This window comes from Micrasema longulum, unplaced genomic scaffold (assembly GCF_059751315.1).
Source record: "Micrasema longulum isolate JH-2025_06_02 unplaced genomic scaffold, ASM5975131v1 h1tg000639l, whole genome shotgun sequence".
In the NCBI taxonomy this organism is placed as follows: Eukaryota; Metazoa; Arthropoda; class Insecta; order Trichoptera; family Brachycentridae; genus Micrasema; species Micrasema longulum.
This window is the reverse complement of record NW_028277835.1, coordinates 1,397,199-1,422,008: the sequence shown is the minus strand read 5'-3', so window position 1 is coordinate 1,422,008 and position 24,810 is coordinate 1,397,199. Positions and strand designations below refer to the sequence as shown.

The 24,810-nt window shown below is 32.2% G+C and overlaps 3 protein-coding genes across 4 annotated transcripts in view; 1 reads left to right on the top strand and 2 right to left on the bottom strand.

The window, feature by feature from the left end:
• LOC148279966 (syntaxin-binding protein 5-like) overlaps positions 1-9,569 on the bottom strand; it is a 289,500-nt gene extending 279,931 nt beyond the window's left edge. The window contains exon 1 of one of the 2 annotated variants that reach the window (XM_088229137.1): positions 8,833-9,569. In XM_088229137.1, the coding sequence (XP_088085263.1) occupies positions 8,833-8,955 (123 nt within the window). In that variant the 5' untranslated portion in view covers positions 8,956-9,569. The remainder of the gene's footprint in view (positions 1-8,832) is intronic. The other variant, XM_088229139.1, reaches the window with a different exon arrangement.
• Coprox (oxygen-dependent coproporphyrinogen-III oxidase) lies at positions 9,486-20,180 on the top strand. The gene is made up of 8 exons (XM_088229136.1): positions 9,486-9,950; positions 11,573-11,804; positions 14,402-14,559; positions 17,364-17,494; positions 18,354-18,483; positions 18,980-19,143; positions 19,394-19,563; positions 19,999-20,180. Exons 1-8 carry the CDS (start codon positions 9,871-9,873, stop codon positions 20,104-20,106), a joined length of 1,173 nt encoding a protein of 390 aa, XP_088085262.1. The 5' UTR covers positions 9,486-9,870; the 3' UTR covers positions 20,107-20,180.
• A 350-nt stretch (positions 20,181-20,530) lies between these two features.
• LOC148279964 (putative ATP-dependent RNA helicase DDX10) lies at positions 20,531-24,385 on the bottom strand. Its single transcript, XM_088229135.1, has 3 exons — positions 24,177-24,385; positions 21,959-24,105; positions 20,531-20,787 (listed from the first exon to the last, which is right to left on the bottom strand). The coding sequence occupies exons 1-3, from the start codon at positions 24,309-24,311 to the stop codon at positions 20,634-20,636; spliced, it is 2,436 nt and encodes an 811-aa protein (XP_088085261.1). The 5' UTR covers positions 24,312-24,385; the 3' UTR covers positions 20,531-20,633.
• Positions 24,386-24,810: the final 425 nt, after the last annotated feature.

Genomic DNA, 24,810 nt, shown 5'->3' with positions numbered 1-24,810 from the left:
AGTTCAGTGTAATATTTTTTATGCGTTTTAGTGAAAATTGAGAAAATGGATTGTTTAAAAACGGTAAGATAAAACTATCCATTTTTGCCATTTTAACGGAAACGCAATAATATTCATTTATTAGCATTAACTTTCTGGTCAAACATTTTATTAAATGTTACTTGTATACAAGATGTTCGTTAAACTCGGTCACATCCGAAACCAGGATGATCAGTAAAGGCAAGAAGACATATTAGCATTTTTTAAAAAATATTTAGAACAAAGTAGTATTTTATTTTTTTAAATTTAAACAAAACAAATGGTTGCTTACTTCTGCAGAGGAGAAGCGAGGGGAGCGCGGCTGCGCATTTTTGGCGTATCAGACTTCCCCTCCCCCCTACCTAGTATCTCCCTTGCAGGAGTCAGAAACCATTTGCTTTTTCTGATATTATATTTTTTTAAATTGTATTCGATCCAAAAATTTCTTTTCATGTGCCAATATGTATTCTTGCTAATACTGATCATCGTGGTTTCGGATGTGACAGGGTTTAATGAACACCCTGTACAAATCAGCACGTTGATTGTATATTTTTATGCAACATCCATGCTGAAGGTGTATAGTGGGATTTGCACGTTAGCTCAAAATAACTATATAGCTTAAAAAAAAATTAACACAATATTTTTTATGCAATGAGCCCTAAAAGAAATAGTAAGGTTACATCATTACATACAACGTCCTATTCTGCGATGTAATTAGGTATCTATTACGATGAAAGGGAAATATATTCAGGCATTTTCACTTTTCTAAACAATGCGCAAAGCCCGTTTCATATGGATAAAAAAAGAAGAATAATAAATCAGTCAGAATTATTGCGAGCAAGAAGCTTGTCGACAGATTTAATAATATAGAATAATAATGTTTCGAGAACGGAATATATGGAAGTGTAGGCAATTTGACTTATCATTGTCAGCTCAAAATAGTCCTCCATATCTGTTCATATATTGAAAATAACCCTTTGAGAGGAAACTCGGTATCTTCCTTCATAAAAACGTATTACCTTATTTTCTCCCTGGATTATGGAACTAGAGCAATGATTTTTTTACACACTACAGATATTTACCATTGGCGCGGCTTTATCGTTTTGCATTTTTAATTAATTGTTTCTAATGGAAGCTAAGACCACCCGAAAACCCAAAAAGCGCCTAGTTTTATCTGCCGTCTCCGAACGTACGGAATACAAATATGAAAAATAATTTTTAAAAACCGGAAAAGGTACCGACGCGGAAAATTTCATTCCGATAATCTTTCTTAGAAAAAATAACCAATCGGTTCAGTTTTGGGGACAGGAAAACGTGGATTTTATCGATATTAGTTAGGCATAAACAGGCCGACATGCAGTCGTCTTTATCACACAGTATCGGGAAAGCGTTTGTGAGAAAGTGACAGAAAAACAACATTCAAATACCTATTTATCTAAATTCATCGCATCGCATATTCTCTTAATGGGTTAAACCCAGTACTTGTATACAAAGAACAGGATAAACTCGAAATATTGTGGCTACTATTGTGGTCTTGTCCCTTTACACCTCTCTATGATTGCCGAATGGAGCTTCTCGCTACTATCCGTGGCCCTGTTATAGTTCCTGTCGGATATACAGATCTGGTGGCTTCCAGAAAGAATTTCAAGGCCTTTCAAAAGTTTGGTATGGCGAATTGATCATGTCCAATCAGTTTAGTCCCAGTAATTGAAGAATTCACTTCCCTCTTTTCTCAATCAAATGAAGTGCATATTATATACTTCTGGATTACCTTCTCACAGCACAAAGATGCTAAGGCTACTAGATTACAGAGAGCTCTTTCGGGCAGCTTTTCTCGTCCGGCAACGAGCAACTTTTCCGTGTATGTGGGCACCGCCAAGGAGACTTATGTCCTCAGATGCGGTGTGCGGTATGTGCTATGTGGTATGCAAGCTGATATAGTAAATATTTGTTTATTTGCTGTATTAGTTTGTATCTCACATAGTAACAAGAGCAAAATAAGAAAGTGGCTACTCGATGAAAAGTTTATATATGAATAGTAGCTAATATGTAAATATTTTAATTTTTCATATATTTTCTTGTATTTAAAAAATAAACTTATATATTATTATTTGTATATACATGTATATTCTGATCTTTCCGGCTGTTAATTTATATCTGTTATTCATTGTTTTTTTTAAAATGTAAATAATATTATATAAGTTATTATAAATATAATCTCCACCAACAAGCTATAGAAAGTGCCTTGGTGGGATTTTAGTTTTAGTAAAATATTTTTAAAAAATATAAAAATTGTAAAAAATTATAATTATAGATATTATTTAAATTAAAAAAAATTTAAAAAATTATACTGTTTTTACAACTTTTATGGTTCCGTGTTCTTATAAAATAGTTTTTTTTATTAAACTTTATTACTTAGTGTTTTTAATTATTATTCCATCTGCTTTAATATTTAGAAATATATTATTTTAGGTACTGTTTGACTTGATAGTATCTTGTGTAAATTAATACCTCGACACGGGTTGTGTTAGATTTAGATTAGATTTCACTATTCAAGTTTTTTACCCGAGAACCATCTAGTCCAAAATACTCGTCCAAGATTATGATTCTATTTCACACACAGAACCGTATATTTCATCCGTCCGGACGCAGAATTTGTATTTTACACGAAACAACATTTTATTTTAAACTCAGATAAACGTGTCGAAATCTGACAAATTTCAGATTTAGTTTTCTGATACAATTGAAACGGGCTTAAGATATTATAAGCAGAGAAAAAAAGGAAGTCACACGCTTCACGGAGGTACTTATTGATACAGCAGTTAAATACACCTGCGCAAGCCTTTGTAATTTCAATATATCATTATTCCTATTATAAACGACTCGTTCAGAATGCGTTCGCAAAAAAATGCTGAAGTGGCAACGTAGAATATATTTTGCATTACTTTTATTTATAATTATTTCACGTTTATAGATTATAAGTATTGAGAGGATACGCGGTGTCAAACAATTGACAATCATTTTATCAAAACACGATATTCGCCCCGCATAGCAATTTGTTTTTTTTAATTTAAAGCTAGTATTGAGACGCATCGATTACCTAAGAAACAAAATCACCAAAACACGCTAACACGTTTTTCCCAACGCTGGCTGATGCAGCAAACTTCCGTCATCATCACCTAAGTACTTTCGAAACGACCCAAATTTTTACCGGACACGGAGCTATGAGAAGTTATCTATATAGGTTTAAATTAAGGAATGATGATTATTGTCCATGCTATGATATTTCTTCACAGGGTATCGAACATCTGTTATTTCAGTGCCTATTTTTCAGTTTACAACGCCATAATCTTAAAGCAGAATGCAGGAAAGATGGAATATCCTTAACAGATATCCACACTGTAGTTAAAAGTAGTTATCACGCGCCATTGTTCTTGAACTTTGCAACAATGGTGATTGGACTCATAAAGGTAATAAACCAAAATCAGTGATCGAACATCCCATTTCCATGACAAACAAGAACGAGTACCTTAGCCTTATACATGACACGTAAGGCTACTAAATACAGGGGTCCAAATATATATAAAAAAATATAAAAAAAACACGCTAAAAACTAACTTTAAAAAAAATCTAATTATTACCGTTTTTTTCAAAACATGATATATTAAATAAACCCTAATTTCAATCATTTATATTGGGTGCAAATGAAATTTAAAAAAAATTATGAGCTACATATAAATTATAAATTAGATTACCTTCGGGCTTAGTTGTAAGGTGTATTTTATTAAAACCAAGATTCTTCACACGGTTTGAAGCGAAATAGAAAAGCCCTCTCCTGAAAATTAAGGCTTTAAGAGAATGTAGAGTTCTGAAAACCGTCGTCAATTTTGATGAATAGGTATTTGAACATTGTTTTTCGGTCACTTTCTCGCAAATGTCTCCCTGATACTGTGCGAAAAAGACAACTGCATATCGGATTGATTATGCCTAGCTAAAAAGCTAAAATAAACTTCGGAAAATGCGACGTAGACTTTCTTTTAAATTACACATAACTAAGATTAACACATTACAACAGAAATTGTGAACAGTTTAGAGAAAGAAATATGGAAGTATAGGCATTTACAGGGCGTATGACTTGTCATTGCTCCCTAAGGGGTGAAATCCAGTCTTTCGACCGCAAACATTTAGACAAACCCAAAATATTGCAATGTATTTTAAGGATGCTTAAAAATGAGGGCATCACTTCAAACTCAGTGATAACCTAATAGAGTCGCCCATATGGAGAAAAATCATGTTACGATTATTGACCACTAGGTTAACTACAGATTACAGCGATACAACGGGCCGTAGGTACTTGGGTTGAGAATTTCAAGCCCAAACTGAAACCGTCCATTACATATTTGTTATTAAAGTAAAAACCAAACTAAAAAATTGGAACGTTTTTGTTCTATGCAGTAGATCTTAAGGACTTCTCTAGAGAATTATTACTCTGAGGTTCCAGGTTCTATTTATATAAGAAATCGTTTATCAATAACAAAATGTTTAACTCATATCTACTTTTAAGTAAACAGGGAGGTGGCGGACATTGCGGTTTGGAAGAGTATTTGAAATTTCAGTATTTTTTAGATTGTTTTCAAATAAGCTAATAACAACTATTTTTAATGCAACATTATGTTTACTGCGCATCCTTTAACATAATATATTTTCAGAACTGCAGTTACTATTAAATACATTCTCACATGCGGACGCGCAAAAATCGCGAAAATTGAGAATGACCCCACCCCCTTGATGTCATTTATTTACTACATTTTCGTATTTTTCATACGAATTATCGGTTTCGAAGTCTCGAAATTTCGGGACTTGGTCTCCGAGTCTCGTCTCAGTCTCGAGACTCAAATTTTCGTCGAAACCGGAAGCCCTAGTTGTGACATAAAGTGTGAAAAAAAAATAAAAATAAACCGCTTTCATGTCAAATTTAAAAAAATCACATGCGTCATTATTCTACGACTGTGAGGTTATAATTGCGAGGAGCAGATATCGGTTTAAGACCCGAGGAGCGAATGGGTACGATTGGAGAAATGCGACCCTTGCATACTGTACATAATATTTATTTTATTTTATTTTATTTATTTGGATAACCAACAGCTATAATTATATATATTTATATAAGAGATATATACCCAAGTACATTACAGATTTAACCCGATTCTTGTTTGCAGTCGCAAAAAATATACATTAAATAAATATAATGAAACGAATCCTAAAAAAATAAAAACATTTGTTCGTATTGTAAACACAATATACATTTTTCTTTTGGAGTAAGCCCATCCCGCTTGGAGCGATATAGGATAGACATAAATAATGCCTTCGAAGGCTCGCGATGACACTAAGCAGAAACAGAAGCGACTAACTAGGTCACAAAAGAGTTGAATACCCGGGTATCGAAATTACCACTTGCAATAAATTTAATCGAACGCTAACGGCGTTAAGTTGAATTTAAGCAAGCGGGCGATTATCGCACTATTGTTAATAACTGCTCTTTGCAGGAAGTGTAAGTGCGAACTTTGATTACCTAAGTTTTATCGTTTTATATTATTAGTTATTTAATCATCAATATGCATAAAAAGCTTTTTATGCATATTACTAAAAATGAAGCACTAAATGTATTACTTTTTAAAACGCTAAGATAAAAACGTACCTACTAGTATCAAACTAATTTAGACATTTTAACGAGCATATTTTAACTGCGAAAAATAATATTTAAATTATGCTACGAGGGAAAGCGTCAAATTTCCTTCATTTAATTATATCTCAGATGAGCTTAATTTAAAAAATCAGATTATGAACGCTATACGACTTTTATGCTTTAAAAATCTAACTGTACACCGAGGTAATATTACTGTAGCAATTGGGTTATACTAGCACCAAGGAAAAAATTTCGTTTTACACAAACGTTTGTTTGCTAATTTAGTATTTCATTTAAATAATATTATCATCGCTCAACATGCAATGCAACGATCGAAGCATATTTGTAGGTGAGAAATAGTTATTCATTAATTAAAAAATATTTTAATTGAAGGTATTTAGCGAGCTATAAAACAATAATTGATAGATGAAATAGATAATAAAAATACTAGATTGGTTCGTTTTGCACCTGGTCCAGAGAAAACTAGATGATAATTCATTGTAATCGCAATAATACATAGGTATATCTACTAGTTAGGTATTTTGTTAGACCTAGATACCCACGTTCAATAAACGTCAATGCGTCCAAAAAATTACCTACGCGTACCAACCTATCGTTGTTTTTCATAGCTACGGTGAAAACAAAACGGTTTTCAAAGAAAAAGTTACTTGTCGTGGATTAGAAACCTTTATTTATAAGAAACTGTTAATTCGATGTATTCAGTTATTTGCGTTTCGGTGATATGCTAACTATTAAATACAAAATGTGAATGATCAATCTTACGATTCGGGTGCTAATATAGAGATATATAATAAATAAACAATGAATAATACGAATTATGTTAACTCCGTTGAGAATTAAACTCCATACTTCGGGCAACATACTCACAACTATCTTTTATCATTTTAGTAGACACGAATCAATGAGATTTTTGGTCAAACTTATTGAATATCATACATTTTATTCTAAAATTTGGTCGTAATAGGGTGAGATTATATTTGCTCAGTATTTACAAATTTTGTATCATCATTTAGAATTGTAATGGACTTTAATTCTGGAACAAGGCCCAATTAAAACTAGAACCACAGAATTGCCTTTTCAAGACCTCGTATTAACTCCGTGGTGAAATCTTCATCCCCTACCTTTGGGGAAATAAGTAATATGATTATTAAGGAACCCTACCCAACCTTAGAGTCTACTTAAGCTATGAAATATTATGTAGATTACCCTGGAGACCTCAGACTCAGACCGACCATTAACAATATACTAGAAACCCAAAAAATAATCTCAAAATAAAAATCAAACTGTTGGAAAACAATTTTAAGTTGGTAGGTATTTGTAAGTAAATTAGTTTTCTTATAATATGCTTTTCAATTTCATAAAAAAACGGACTGTGTACACTGTCAATAAGATTTGGGATTGAAATAATGTAAAATTAAAAAATAACACCGTAAAAATCTAGGTTGAGTGTAAAATTGATTCAAATCTCATTCCACTGTCTTGAATTTTGTATCCTCATGAGTAATCTCAACTACATTTATAAAGATTTTCAAGAAATGTAATCTTAAGTGTAAAAGGGTAAAATTTAATTGCACATACCACGACTTCAATTTCTGAAAGAAAAATATGCATATCTACCTATTAATAAATATTTTTATAATGTGTTTTTCATGTCGTAATGTAACGAATTTGCTACCATCGCCTAATCAATCTAGTTAGTTATATGCTAACTAATATACTGAATAGGTCAACGTAAAAAATATTAAATAATATTTTAGCATTCGAGTCAAATTTTGATCATTTTACGTCCGTCTAAGTAATACATAATTGAGAATTTTAGCATATCGTGATTATCATTATACAAAATCGGGTTGTGGTCCTGTGGCTAGTGTCTCGGACTCACGGACCAAAGGTCCGTGGTTCGAATCCCACTCTACCCCAACTCGATTCCATTTTCTAATAGTGAGTTATTTACAACTCGTTGAAAATGGCCCTCAAAATTAAATATTTGGGTAAATCATAAGAACGCAAATATTTCTTTTTTCTTAAAAAAAAAAAAAAAAAATGACCCCATTTACACTCCTAGAGGTTTTAGATTTCTGAAATGAATTGATTAATTTTCAAATTCATGTTGATTTTAAACAAGATTCGCATATTTTCATTTATTGCTTTTACACACGGAGGCAATATATTATAAACGAATATTTTTTTATGAGCTCAATATACAAATTTATGGATTTAGCATACGCAAGGCAGTAATAGCAATAATTATTATTGTCAACCTTCCTTATGTGGTTACATTACGCAAGCCATACTGGTAACGCAGATAAGAGTTTTGTGTATGTCCGAACTCGTATGCGACCGCGAGCCAAGTCGTTTGACATCTTTTATTATCCAATCCACGGCCTAGCTTGTTTTGTTTACAAAACATTTTATTAAGCAGAACTATTGTATTTTGTACACAGAACCAAATACGGAGAGTTTGGAACGCATAATCTGATTATAAGGCTTCCCGTTGATAAGCAAATGGGAAAACAAAAAGGAAATTTTCTTAGCGTAAAAATAAACCAGTTTAAAATAATTATTTGTAAACAAAATCCAGATTAGTAGTACGGTAATTCGGTTTGCAGAAAGTATGCCGTTCTCTTATTTGTATTTAAATTTGGGTGTAATTAAGCCACGTATGGCGTGTTTTGGTTGATGCATTATTATTGTAACGTGATAAGTAGCGATATGTAGTTACGATAATAACATTATTATTACAATTTACACACACTACAGTAACGTGTATAATTCAGGACCAATCCTACGACATATTATCACGTGTCAATATTTAAGTAGTGTCATAATATTAAGAATGTTCACATACATGATTCTTGCATATTTATTCAGACACGAATCAAGTTTAAACCTGGGCAAATGGAATCCAATACGAAAGTACAAGAATCTGCATTTCAGAAATGTGTTACTATTTCTTAATATATTTATTGTGAGAAGGAATATCATAATATTGCTGCTTGAGTAATAAATTTTAATATTTTAATCAATGCGTTTCGGAAAAGTCCTGCTGAAATACAATTTAATTGTAAGGAGAAAAGAGCGGGATATTTAAAAGTTGTGTTTATTACCTTTTTCAGTTGGAAATGCTCAGGACGAAGAGTCTCCTGGATCTCTTGGTCAGCCCCTCGAACCGGCGCCTGAACCGAGCTGCGGAACCCGTCCAGGACCCCCTTGAAGGTGAACTTCTTCATGTCTCCAGCTCCTAGCACCCTGTCAGAGCCAGCTACCGCCGCGAACCGACCGAATAATTCTGAATCTAAACGCGACGACAGGTGTTACAGTCCCACGATTAAGTTTTCTTTGTCTGATAGTCAAAATACTTCAGTATCACAACATGACACTCGCGGATGCGAAGCGACCGCTCTGCCACCGTGCCCCGCTGTTGAACTCTCGGCTAGTTTTGGCAGGATCCTAGCGAAAGCATACCGATTCGTGGTGCGCTGTCAGAAAAGGCCGACGTCGAACACTTCTCTCCCGTTTGTGCGCGTACAGACCGGCAACGTAGTACCGAGGCCGTAGTTCGCTTCTCGTTCGACCGATTCTCACTGCTGCGCCACGGTCCAGTGACGTGTGGGCGCAATGGCTCTCCGTTTCTGTAAAAGAAGGCGGGGAAAGCGACTGATGTTCAAAATGGCAACGAAACTCAAGATACAATTTTTTAATATTACGTTTTTGAAATGTAAACAGTGCGAGAATTTTCGAAACACTTCAGGCTTAGAACGGTAGCCTGAAACGAATGAGAGCTCTCGGTAGAAACTTAATGTACGGCAATGCGGTCCTAATGAGAGATCAATATCACTCTGACAGGCGCACTACTATTCGCGCCAAGGTATTCCGAGTTCGAACTCTCTCGCTCGCTTTCATGCTCACCTGAAAACGAATTATTTTATCTTGGGCGGCGCCCGCAATAGAGAGAGAGAGATAGTTAGAGTTTGTTATTGCGTCATTCACTGTACACAATTTTATCTTCTCGCTCACCACTCACACCGAACAGCTGATTTGAAACTTTTTAATTTGCAACAGGCTATCATTCCAGTTTGGCGATGTGTGTATTCGTTTAATCACGTTGTAGTTTACGTAATAATAACACCAAACGTACTTTCAAAATGTTTAATTCACTTGTTAAAACTTTGAAAACATTGGGTTCGATAAGTGCATACCAAATCACCAAAAGAGACGGATTGAGGTTAGTCAAACGTCATTTTATGGAACTGAAATCATGGTTCGAATACATTTTCAAAAGCTAATATAATAAATGCAGGTTATGTTAAATCTTTGTTTATTTTTCATTCCACAGTAAATTGCATTGTTTAAAACGGGGTTAGTAATACTTTTCTAAAACACTTGGGAGTCGGTAATTTTCGAATCAAATTAGTTATTTTTTGCAGTCTCAATCCTGGGGATTGGTTTGCAGTAAAGTCCTGCATCTCGTCCTCCATTGGTCTTTATTTTCTGCAGCCCTCTTCAGCTCGACATAAGAGGCGCAGTTAAAATCTTCGCACACTTACTCCAAATATTATATATAATTGTGCAGTTTAAAAGTTTTATTTAAAAGAGAAACACAACACGGGCGTTTTATTTTCTGACTATTTTGCATTTCTTTGACGTCCATAGCAATAGTTACATTACAAAAATAAACTGATCTTATTCAAAACATTAGGAAATGTCTTAAGGGAATCCACCTTGTGGCTTTTATGTAATATGTCTGAACATGAACAGTTTAGATTTAATACTTACAGATAGCCACTAAAAAACTTTAACACGTTCGCGGACACTTTTTTCTTATAGGATCCACTCAAATGGACACATGCCACAACTTTCTTTTTCTTTTTTTTAAATATTTCTTGTTGATGGTTTTTTAAAAAATGGAAAATTTTCTTGCTACAAATTCGTAGCAGACCGTTTTTTATGAGGACACCATATCTCCTACCATATAATTACATCAATTTCACATAGGCTATAGCCGTTTTTTTCACTACTAATGTCTTTTGGACTGACGACTTTAGCGGTCATTTCCTAAATAAGAGACATGATTTTGACGGCTGTTCCAGGCATAACGGCGAATAAAAGTTAATTGGATTATTAAAAAATTAATGCATAAACCACAAATTACCCAAATTAGTAGATGTATAAACTACCTACCAATTGCCAATGCATAGGTACTAAAAAACACCAAAAGTTTGTATAATTCATTGATACCGAGACTGCATAGGTTAGGTAACACTTATGGAACGGCTGCAGACATTCTGTCCAATTCTTTATTATCTTATAAGTCCACAATATCATGTTTATTTGTAGCTGCTCGTCAAACTATTATTGATAATTCAATTCCATAAATTTAAAAAATACTCACTTGTTTATTTTTATTACCTTAAACTTGTTTTTTATTTCTTCTTTTTTGCGATAATATATACTTGCTTGTTTATTCATTACTTAAATTTGTCTTTCTTGCTAACCGTAACACTTTATTTACTGTGTTTGCTTTACAGAATTTATTTCATAAGCTTTCATAATCTTTGCATTTTTTTTAAGCATAATCTTTGCATTTTTTGTTTATATGCTCACTGTTTTTTCTTGCATACCTTTGTTATTATTGTTTTCTTTTTTCTACTTTGTAAAACTTTTTATTATATCCTTTCTAACTAATTTCACATATTTTTTCTGTACATTCTGTATTATTTAATATGTTAGCATGTATTTTATTTTTATTTTTTGTAAATGCCTTTTGGGCGTTAATGAACAAAATAAATAATATATTCTTTTGGCTTCAATTTACTTGTATATTTAATATATATCTGTAATTTTCAGACGTGTTGGTATATTTGTCGGAACCGGTGTCATAACATACGCATATTTTCGAAAAGATGGGACAGTTCACATGGCGAAATCCAATTTCAACTATGATAATTTCATGGCACAACCTGTCACGCCAATTGAGGACTTGGAGAAAAATAAAAATGATATGAAAACCAAGATGGAACTTATGATATTGAGAATACAGGCCGAATTTTGCAAAGCTCTTGAAGCTGAAGAAGACAGGGTGAGAACACTTTTATGAAATTAATACGAAGTACATTCACAGAAATCGGACTGCTGTTCACATGATTATGACACATTATTTAAAAAAAAACATTATTATGTAAAACATCAGCAATATTTTTTTTTATATTATGTAATAGTAACACAATTATTTTTAAACTTTAATTTTAATTGGTTTTAAGTTTAATTAGCCAAATTTATAATGTTTATATCAGGGGTTAACTATTAAGTGATAATTGTTAATAAGTCTTGACCTGCGATTTATCTGAATACTTTGTCTCAATTCTAGAATGAGCAGCTTTGACTTTTTTAAAGTGTTTAGTATAGGTCTGCTGCTTGAAATTTCCAAACACGTCTCCGTTATGGAAAAAGTTTTAATGATGTATCATCACCGTAGAGCTAAAAATAAAGCACATTCAACAAATTATTGCTATCTTACACTGTCATCCATATACCATGGATTTATTGTTTTTTTTTTTTTTTTTAAGATTTAGAAATACTTGAGTTCTTATTATTAACTTAAATATTTAAATTTTCAGACCATTCCTAAAAGTCGTAAATAACTTGTGCTGGAAAAATGGAAATCGAGTTATGGTAGAGTGGTATTTGAACCTCGGACCTTTGGCCCGTGAGTCCACAATACTACCACGGGACCACTACTTGGTTTATTAATTGAACATTGATTGAATATTTTTTGGATAACATTTATAATTGAACTTGTTCTCTTTTATAAATGGTTTTGAAAAAAAATTTGCCCTAAAAGTTCATTAAGAATTATCAATCATTCAAATGACGTTTACAATTAATTAACGAATTATAATAATCCTCATCATCATCATCATCATTCCCTTTCTGCACCTAATGGTGCATAGGGCACTGCACTGGTACACCAATCGCTGCGTATCTCAGTCATTTACGTCCTATGAATGAATCAATGAACAATCTTACGCTTCACCCGTCAGATCAGGGACTAAGAAATATTCTAGAATAAATATTTCACATCACGGGAATCGGACCCGAAATCTCTTGCATGGTAGGCAAAACGTGCTGACAACTACGCCACGCGGCCAGCATATTTTTCATAAAATTGATATTAGTAAATTAATGTTCACCTGGGCCCCGATTACAACAGGAAGTCAACAGTGTTATCTTTGACTATCTATAAACAATAACCGATATTTGTGTACGGAAATGAGTATATTTGCATGAACATTTGAAGTATCTTCGTCGGTAGCCTATGATTGAACTTGTTTAGAAGAAAAAATTGTATGCATATTCTTCTTTTCACACAGAAAAGTTAATTTTACTTTGTAGATAAAATTTAAGATAAATGTTAACTTCCCATTTTAATCGGGGCCCTGGGGGGCAATTACAATTGGAAGTTAACTGAGTTATTTTTGACTGTCTATAAAGTTGAATTGAAATGTATGTACAACATCATGTATATTTGTATAAAAATTAATCAATCGATAAAACTATCTTATTCGGTGAACTGTAATTTATCATGTTCAGAGAAAAAATGTGTGCATATTCTGTTGTTCATTCAAAAAACTTAATTTTACTTTTTAGATAAAATTGAAGATAAATGTTTGCTTCCCTTTGTAATACGGGCCCTGGTTCATCTGTTTTTTTCTATTTTATTAAATTGTATTTTACTGTCTGCTTCTGAGGTATTTAAAAAAAAAATTACTGCTTATGCCTTAGTTATTTCAACAAATTAGATTTTGAAAATTACCAAAATAATAACATTATCACACTAATTCATAATTTTAAACTTTTTTTTTTTTTTAATAAATAGAAATATTTGCCATTGTTTGATTATGTCCAAATGCTTGCAGACAGGCTGGATTTCATCCCTAGGGAGGAAATCCAGCCTGTCTGCAAGCATTTGGACATAATCAAACATTGTTGAATTACTACCTGGTAAAAGAAGAAGTATAACAATTGGAAAATTGTTTCCAGGCGTTGCCTAGTAGGTGATTTGGTTCAGCCGGATGAATCTCACCCACGTGATAAAGGTTTCAGCTCTTTTACTTCACAAAAGTCAACAGATGGAAGAGTTGAGGAAATGTGGATGTTCAAACATGGGCAGAATGGTGAATGTTACACAGTGTGTAAAGTGGCCACTTAAACCAGCCGATGACAGGTCATAAGCCCTGTAAATGCCTAGACTTCCATATTCCCATCTCAAAAACTTTTTCCCTCTCTGTTGAAATAAATTTAAATATGAACACCTCCCTAGGGAGGAAATCCAGCCAGTCTGCAAGCATTTGGACATAATCAAACATTGTAGAAATATTTGCGTTCATTTTGGGTGCCATTTTCAATGAGTTGTTAATAACTCACTATTAGAAAATGGGAATCAAGTTGGAGTAGAGTGGGATTCGAACCACGGACCTCTGAGCCGTGAGTCTGAGACACTAGCCACGGGACCACAACCTGATAAATTAAATAAATAATTATTTTCTTCGTTATAGAATAAAAATTTTGATTGAAAAAAGTTTTTAATCTTGTTCCTATTTAATTTCAACTCCTTAAAAAATGTTTCTTGTATTTTTGTTTAATATTTATAAGTCTACTATTTTAATATTTTTTTAGGAAACAAAGTTTGTTGTCGACAAATGGAGTAGGGAAGAAGGAGGCGGTGGAATTACTTGTGTCATGCAAGATGGCCGGATTTTTGAAAAGGCCGGTGTCAATATATCCGTTGTGTCCGGTCACTTACCTCCAGGAGCTGTTCAGCAAATGAGATCACGGTATTAAATTAAATTCTGGTATTGGGAAATGTAACAGATCTTTAGGTGTATAGTTTAATAAAGCGTAATATAAAAAAATATTTTGTACTTATTCACTGTATATTTATTTGACAATTGAGGTCTGCATTACTTTTCGGGTTGTTAAACTCATCACGTAATGCAGACTGTAAATATTAGGTAGAAATTAATTAATAGAAAGCAGTTAGCTGCCAAACTGCCTATTTGTACTGAAAAATAGGTCTGTATTATCTGCAGAAGCCGTATTCAGCAAACGAATTGCCCTATTAATGGGTGAATTCTGACTTGCATTCGTATGGCTTCTGGGTGCGTAAAATAGTGCATGACATCAATGATATTATGTAGTAGTTTCCCCTTTTGATTTTTCAATTTCTCACATTATGATTGGTATGCAATATTTTGATTACTCCTGACTATAAACTGTGTAAATTTTCTACCATTAATGTTTCTGAAGACTGATGTTGTTTAAACCTCCTGGATGCGTATTCGTAAATACTTAACGTGTTATCCATTCAGGATGTTTCGCAATCCACCCGAAGTCACTTTGTATATAGCAGTCATGTCGGATGATATACCGAACATGTTATTCGCTCCAATAATAACCGAAGCAAACCAAATCATTTTATGATATTTATGGTGTAGCCGGGATACACAATGAAACAAGAATATTTATGTTGTGTGACGTTAGCAGTGAAAATGATATTAGCAGTATTTACTCAGTGAAAACCAAATGCTGCCTATATAATGTCTGCATAACACCTATTCTCTATGGATGCGAATCGTACCACCTCACTACACAGAAAAATACCGAGTTTTAAAAATACATGTCTCAGAAGAATCTTGGGTGTGTGGGTGGTATGACTTTGTATTGAATGAAGAAATAAGAGAATCTGATTCCACAAAACCTTTCCTTTTTTGTTTATACAACTCTTGAGAACTAAACAAATATTTTGCATGTTTCTTTCATTGTAGAAAATTTTGAGCAACAGTCCTTAAAACTGTTTTCAGAGCAGCATTGAGATGTGGCAAAAATCCAGTGCCGTAATTCTCTAAATACTAGAGTAGTTTGACAAATTGAAAATTATTCAAATTCAAAAAAATATTTTACCGTTTCCTTGAAATCCCTTATTTTAAATCCAGACTCGGGCAAAGACACTCATTTATCGTAGCTCGAAAACTGTTCAATGAAAGGACAATATGACAGAGATTAATAATTATTTGAACCAGTTTCGATTTAAATTTTTGTTGAAATTATGGATAAAAAAAGCAGATTTAAATAGCTTATTTTTTTAATGAATAGCATGTACTTTTCTTATAATTTTCCCATTTTTATTGGCAATAAAAATGTGTTCTAATATTACCACTTATTTTTTATTCTTCCGGTAGCTTTAATTTAAATTTAAAATAAAATGTATACCCACACACAAGCCATTCCTTTGTGTTTATGTAATAGTTTCTTTTTTTGTATTTGTAAAGTTAGATTAGGTTGAGAAAGATATGAAGGGAGCGTGACAAAAATGGGCACTTTGCATTTTTTAGATTTTTGAGATATTAATGGTTTTTCTTTTTTTACCCCTGAATAAGTTTAATATAATGAAATATTTCAAATTAACAAAATATGACAATAAACATACCAAATACATACACATTTATTATATTTATGTATAGTTATTTAAGGCGCCATTGCCTCAGAAAAACGCAATTAAAATTTTCACACCATGTCAGGGTTGTCTATTGTCACATATATTCATATTCTACATCATAATATATTTCATACATTACATCTCCATACGTTGTACACATCATAGATTCATATATTCCTTCCATTTTGAGGAAGTAGAAGTAAACGATAGAAGATTTTTTCACTAAGTTAAATTTAAGCAATATTTAGCCAGATAAACAATAATAATTGTTTGAGTAGGGAAAATAATTTTTAAAACTGACCAGAAATCTTTAACACGTTGTATTTAGGTCCCGATAATAAAAAAGAATTATTTTATAAACAAACACAGACTCAGGTTTTTCACTATAAAATTTAGATAAATGTGCTGGTAAATTGAGAAATAATATTAAACATACTTTCTTCTATCCACAAATAATAGTTTTATAACAAAAAAAAAACAAATGTCAACAAACTGTGGCAAAATAATAAAATAAATTCATCAGATATTACAATAAACTAAGTTTGACAAAAAATAATATACAGTACTAAAAAGGACTCCTAAAATGAAGTGTCAACCCTGCATTAAAGATTTGTGTTAAATGTCAAAGATAGCTTTCATTTGTACCACTGTCATGTTGATAATTTTAATGATTCCCCGTCTCCTAGTATTTCACTAAGCTTCTAACAGATGTCTCTGAGTATATGAAATCTAAAATCGTTCGAAATACTTAACCTGAACGGGTAAAGCGTGTGCAATGGCACGCGTCTTCATGCGCTGCTTTTGTATGGCCAGCCCTCTGAGCTCGGCAATAGAGAGCGCGTTAACGGGCTTGTGACAATTATCTGGTTTAAGTAGATAATTTCGTTCGTTTTTAACTCTTGATTGTACTTAAAAATATATTTTACATTAATTGAAAACCTATTTTTATCAAATATGAACCGAGTGTCCCAACAAATATAGAAAGCATTTATTATTCTTTTCGCTCTCCCGTAAAATTCATTATTAGTTCATGAGCTTATTTTCGCCGTCTATTCTTCATATTATTCATGACATATATTTTTATTCAAATTTTGGAAACACAGTAAAATCAATACTACCCTCCTTTTTGGAAATTGTTTACAGAGGTAAAAAGCTGCAAGATGGACAATTACCTTTCTTTGCTGCAGGAGTAAGTGCAGTTATACACCCCCGTAGCCCTATGGTGCCTACAATACATTTTAATTATAGGTACTTCGAAGTAACAGATAATGATGGTGAGTAAAACAGAGCAATATTAATGTCCAATAAATAATAATAAATGTACACCATATTATTTTTCATCTCATTTTAATTGAATGATAAAACTACATCAAAACTGTTTTAATGAAAAAAATACTTTTGCATGTGCCAGTTGAGGTTTAATCTAGTCCCTATTAGTTAAGGCATGTTTTATTATCTTGGCTGGGTTAAAAATATATCTTTAAAAATAATACTTCCATATGTCACTACTCGAAGCATAAATCAATAGAAAAATATTTTTTATATTACAAAAACCATCAAATGTTGATATTTTTAATTAATTTTTGTCAAATTTCTATGTAGGATAATGTAAAAACTTTTAAATAATAAAATCAGACTCAATTACCAAATATTCTACCACGCTGTCCGCAGTTTACCATTAGTTTATTTTATCATATAATCATAATAAATATAGACGAACAGAAAAGTTTTATTGTTTTATAATACTTAAAATCGGATGGTGAAAATTTTAAAATACATAGATACTCGTATCTTGTACTGCTAATAACAGTTCCAGCATATACATACATAATGTATAATTTGTCTATAATATACAATATATTACCACAGAGATAAATAACATTTTAGATGAGGAAATACGGAAGTCTAGGCATTTACGGAGCTGTCCTTAGCTGGTTTAAGTGGCCGCTTTTCACACTGTGTAACATTCACATTCTGCATATCCATATTTCTTCAATCTGTTGATTTTTGTAAAATTAAAGAGCTAAAATCTTTATTGGTGCTGGTAAAAACCATCTGAATGAATTATATCACCTACATACTAGTATAATGTTTTTGTTTTTGCATAGTATAGTATTATGTATTTGTTTTCAGGGAATACCCAATGGTGGTTTGGTGGGGGAACTGATCTAACTCCATATTACCTAAATGAAGATGATGCCAAACATTTTCATAAATCTCTAAAGATAGCTTGTGATAAACATGACAAATCTTATTACTCTAAGTATGGCTACCATTGCAGTATTTTTGGAGCTTTTTTTTACATAAGTTTTTTAAATACCTGTAACCTACTATTTACATACGTACGTTCATCACTAGGTGTCTACCACACTCAGGCTTTCAAGCAAGCCCAAAATCTTTTTAAAAATAATCCTATTGTGTATTTTGCCCCAGTATCGCTAAGGTCAGACCTGAAAGTGAACTTTGTTATTTATTGACAATCTAGCACTTAGCTTACAGATACTGGGATTCTTCCTCTATGACTCCCCACTCCAGAACAATACCTATCTTAATTATTCAGACCTCAAACCTTTATTGTAAAATCCTAGAAATATGGTTTCCTTTGCTTATTATTGAAAATATAAAAAATAATTTATTTTCATATTTCGTATCAGACCTTTCATTTTAAAATAGCAATAATCAATAGAATTGGACCTTATATGAACCAATCTTTTATTTATGTTTTAACTTTTGAATATATGTATTCTGTATTTTTTTAGATTTAAGAAATGGTGTGATGAATATTTCTTGATTCCACACCGCAGTGAAGCACGAGGTGTGGGAGGAATATTCTTTGATGACATTGACGCTCCAAGTCAAGACAAGGCCTTTAAATTTGTCACGTCATGTGCTGATGCTGTTATCCCCAGTTATATTCCATTAGGTAATTTTTTACCTACTCATCCAATTCATTGGCATTTATTGTATTTGCTTAATAAATGAACAATACTTTTAACTTGTGGATGTTAAATGTTTTATATGTATTTATAACTACCCTGCCACTGCAAGTAGTAGATTTTTTTAAAAATTTTTTATTGAATTGATTAACTTGTAAGGAGACTGTGCAAAAAATATCCATTCTGTGAATATACTCGGCTTATATTTATACACGCTCATATTAGCTTCTTTTTTAGTGCAGAAACATAAGGATGATGCTTACGGATACCACGAAAGACAATGGCAGTTACTTCGCCGTGGAAGATACGTTGAATTTAATCTTATCTATGATCGAGGAACTAAGTTTGGATTATACACTCCGGGTGCAAGATATGAATCCATATTGATGTCTTTACCGTTGACAGCTGTAAGCATTCCATTTTAATGTTGTGTTATTAAAAAGTAGTATGCAATATTTTATTTCCAGTTTCAGATTTCTTACTCTGAATAAAAATAATTTTGTGTAAAATGTTTCGCAGTTAAAAACAATAGAGAGTTGTGTTCTATAAAAAAGAAGTTTAAAAAAACTGCTCAATTTATTTTCAACTCAAACTAAATCCTTGATGATTTTTATTGCTACAGAAAACATCAATATTTCTACAAAGTGGTTATTAAACGATTTTAAACTAATATTGAAGCTGTCAATATGGCAACACTATTCCGTATACATAAGACTGCCGAGAAAACATCAGATTAACAAACTGTGGTATTATTTATTATTTAATTGTGGGCAAGAATGTAGATGGAATAAATGTTAGGAAAAAATATTTAGTGGATTTTCTTCCTTTACTTGTAATTTCAGAAATGGGAGTACATGCACATCCCAAAGCCAGGATCAGAAGAAGCAAAACTTACCGAGGTTCTTAAAAATCCTCGAGATTGGCTCAATATTGAAGGAAAATCAAAATAATTTTAAGCGCTATATTAATTATATAGGTGTCATAAAACTTACAATTTATATTATACATGACAATGAAAACAAAATTTTATTTTATTTTGTAATATTAGAAATTTCATAACAATCATCAGCAAGCACATATAAAATAATATTTTTTAATTGTTACATTTGTTATACTTGCATGTTAGGAGGTGTTTAAAAATCTGTGTATTTTTTTAATAATTTTATATCAATAAAATATAATTTACTTATAAAAAGATGTTACTGAAATGATTACTCTTTTTATTTTCCTTATATTCTTCTTTTCCTTCCCGTTTCAATTTAATTTTGACAGCCAAAATTATTCCAACTTTCCATAGGAAAATTTTAATATATGTTTGATAAAGTATTTTTTAAGTATTAACACATCTCTTCATGATTCTTCTTCAAAAAAATATTTGTATGCCAAAAACTGTGTAAAAACAATCACGGTATTTTAATATGTAGATAAAAAATATAATACATAATAATTCAATACAGTAAAATTCATATTGCTTATACTATTTATTTCTAAGTAATTGGATTGCTAACAGTTCTGCCTCGTTGATTGAAAGCTGTGCAGATAAATCTTCCACTCCGTATTTCATCTTTTTGTGTTTCTTTACACTTTTTTGTTCCTTTCCTTTGGATACAATAAGCTTCCTTTTTGATGGTCTGCAAAAAGTATTAATTACATTTTTAGAATAAAACCAACAACCATCTCTATATAAAATCATGATTAATGGAGAAACTAGCATCTTAACCCTTCGATACATATATGCATGTACTTTAATGCAGTATTGATTTTTAATGATGAGATATAAATTGAAAAAATGTATAACAGAAAATAGGCTTAGGGTTAATTATTTTTGTCAACTTCTTAAATGTTAGACCGTAATTAAAACAAATTTTACCAGAGAATACGATGGAGGTGAAATATTATCTCATGGTCTCAAACTAAGGTTTGATAAGGTAGTTGATAAAATTTACAGCATACAAAATGTCATGAATATTTTTCTTTAAAAAAAATATTTGCATTATGATGTGGGAGACGAACAAATCTTAAGAAAATGATTCAACTTCTAGATATCATGACAATTGATCAAAGAATCAAATTCAATGTTGCCAATGAAATAAACAAAATTATTAAAGGAATAGTTCCGAGATATTTTCAAAATAAACTAAAAAATAATGAGTTCTTTCATAACTATGCAACAAGAGGATCTAAAAATATAAGACTGGAAAAGAAATCAAAAGCAATGTCCCAGAACTGCCTTATGTACAAGGGAATAAAGCTGTTTGAAGAAATGCCAGAAAGCATAAAAAATGAAATTAATGTAAATATATTTAAAATTAAATGTAAAAAGTATATATGTGAAAAATATTAGGTAGTAAATAGTGTAAATAGTGAATATAATTAATGAAAATGTACATATGAAACAGTTAATATTATAAATTAGGATACTAAGTGTATAATAGTGATAAATAATGTTAGAATAAGTATAGATGTAAATATTGTGTTGTAAATATATATTAGACTATGTAAATACATAGAACTAAATAAATAAATAATAAAAAAAAAAAAAAAAAAAATTTCAATTTTAAAAGCAATTTTCAACGAGTTATAAATAACTCACTATTAGTAATGGAAACCGAGTAGTGGTAGAGAAGGGTGCAAACTTCGGACCTCTAATCCGTGGTTCTCGACACTAGCCACGGGACTACAACCCAGTTCCCAAAATAACTAATTAAAGTGATTTTGTCATGTTTTCCCAAATACTAATTTTATATAAGCATACAAATATTCATCCTATATTAAGTGTTAGCAATTATATTCATAACCTACCTGTGAATTTCTTCGTTACTGGAGACGGCGGACTGTTCACTCAAATCATCAGGTTGTTCATCGCTGTACTGCGAACCGTCTTCATCATTAGAGTCTTTTTTACCATAAATTTTGTCTGGATCAGGAAGCCAAGACATGTCGGGTCCATCTGATTCACTTTCTGAACCAAAGTCATCTTTTTCTTGTTCATCTTCCTTTAACTGCTTTTGTTTCCGCTTTTCTTCCTTGTGCTTTGCTTTTATTTTTTCTCTGAACCTTTGTTTATCAAATCTATCTTCTTCTTTCAACACTAGTTTGGCTTTTTCTATATCAATACCACCAACATCTTCCTGTTCATAAGTTTTAGCCAATTCAGATCTTAAATCCTTTTTCTCATCTAATACTGCTTCCCCTTCATCATCAAATACTACTTTCGTATTAGCTATGATTTTCTTATTCAATATTTTTTTGGCCAAAGATGCCTTAGTTATCATTTTTGTCTTTTTAGGAACTCTTACTTCTAATTCTTCAATCAGTTGGTTATCAAGGTCAGCATCATCATCAGCAACATCATGATTTCGTCTTTTCACTTTTAAAATATCTTCATAGTCATCATCTTCCTGATCAGATAAATGAAAATGCATATCTGTATCTCTCAATGTTTCTTTAAATGTTTTTATTTCATTTTTATCATCATCATCATCTTCGTCAGTATTCGAGCTTATTGTTGGTTTGGCTTTCAATTTCTTTTTTGAAATATTCGCCAGTTTTTCTCGGGCTTGTGATTCTAAGTTCTTTTGAACTTTTTGTAAAAATCTTATTCTAGGAGGGACAACAAGGCCAAAAGATTTAGCAAAAGAACTCGTGTCCAAAGCATGTACGTCAAAAATTTTCTTATTTTTCATAAGGAAAATAGATTTTGAGTATGAAACAAAAGCTCGTTGAGCTGTTTCTTTTAGTTCTGGGAATTCCGCTAGAAGGGCTTCCATTTTTCTTTGAGGCGACATTATTTTAGATGGGTCTATGTGAATTTTTTTGATGGGTATTTTTTTTGACTGCAATTCTTGCAACATAGCGTCTTCCTCACTGGGTAAAAGCATCAGTAATCCTTCCCCTTTTCCGTCCATTCCTCTAGCAGTTCTTCCCGCTCGATGAATATACGTGTTTCCATCTTCAGGACAATCCATTTGCACAACCCAGTTTACTTGAGGAAAGTCTAACCCCCGAGAAGCTAAGTCGGTAGCAAACAAAACAACATTAGACTTTCTACAAAATTCTTTATAAATCTGTTCTCTGCGCTCTTGATGCAAGGTACCATAAAGTGCAAGTAAGCTTATACCCGGACGTAATTTGCAGAAAATTTCGAATATATATTTGACTTGTTTGCAGCTAGCCAGAAATACAATACTCTTTTGTTTCAAATGAGTTTTTATGAATGACCATAACACGCTAACTTTTTCACCAATTTCACAAACAACATAGTTTTGTTGCAGTGTTATCGGAGTACTTGACTCTGATTGTTCGTGAGGCGCTACATATTGGGGATTGGATAAACTCAGTCTCGCAAGATCGCGCACGGATTTAGTTTGAGTAGCGGAAAACAGCAATGTTTGTCTTTCGGAAGGAAGGTTTTCGATTATAGAATTCATCGCAGTTTCAAAACCTAAATCTAAACATCTGTCAGCTTCATCGAGAACAAATATCTTGATATTTGAGCAGTTGAATAATGGATTCTCGTCCATGTGTTGCAATAATCTTCCGGGTGTACAAATCATAATACTACATTGGTCCATCCTTTTCTTTTCGAATCGAAGATTTTGTCCACCAATAATTAGACCGGCGGAGAAGTCGTGATAAACTCCTATTTTCCGTAATGTTTCAAATATTTGGTACGCTAATTCCCGAGTGGGTGATATTATAAGAGCTCCTAGCCCGTCGAGTCTAGTCCATTTTTTGCAATATAAACATTCCAAGATAGGGATCAAAAACGCGAGCGTTTTTCCCGAACCTGTTTTAGCAGCACCTAATATATCTTGGCCTTTTAAAGCAAACCCTATAGACTGTTTCTGAACAGTTGTCGGTACAAAGTATTTGCTGTCTCTTAACCCCCGAAGAGTTTTTTTAGATAGAGGTAAACTTTTGAAACTCTTTATATTATCCGCTGAAATCTGAAAAAAAAATCTAATAAGATCAGCTAAACTGACAATGTACATATCAAATTTAGTATGAAAATACATACACTATCGTATTTTTCCTGTAGTTTTTGAATTTCCTCGTCCTCTTTTTCACCGACTCTCTTCCGGGGCTTAAAGACGTGGTGTTTCTTTTTCTTACTATTTAATAGATTGGGTTTGTGCTCACTTTTTATTTCCATTCTGACTATTTTATGATTTTGATGTACAAAACTGGCACACACGTGCAAAACTGCGAATCGTGCGCCGCAGGATTATGTCAAAAACACAGACTACAGATATCTTGTCAAAAATGACAATTGACAGATGAAAATGAAAGGTGATTGACTATGGCCATTGTCTGTAGTTTTTAGGCTATTTAAATTATGATGGCCAAAAACAAATCGGGGCAAGTTGAAATACCAGTTTTTTTTTTTTATATGTAAAATAACTAATATTTATTTACATACCTAACTACTTTTTATAAACTACTATCACGGGGCGAATAAACGGAAAAAGAATGTGTGTTTATGGGTAGTATGGTTATTTGAGAGAGGGGCGAGGTTGAAAAAATAAAGATGAGATTTAATTATCTCTGAGGCTGTTAAAATCAAGTTTCGCGTTTGCGCGTATGAATAGACGGAAGTTGTTAGTCTTTCTGCTACTTAGAAAAAGCGGGAACATCCGCCAAACGAAAACTTG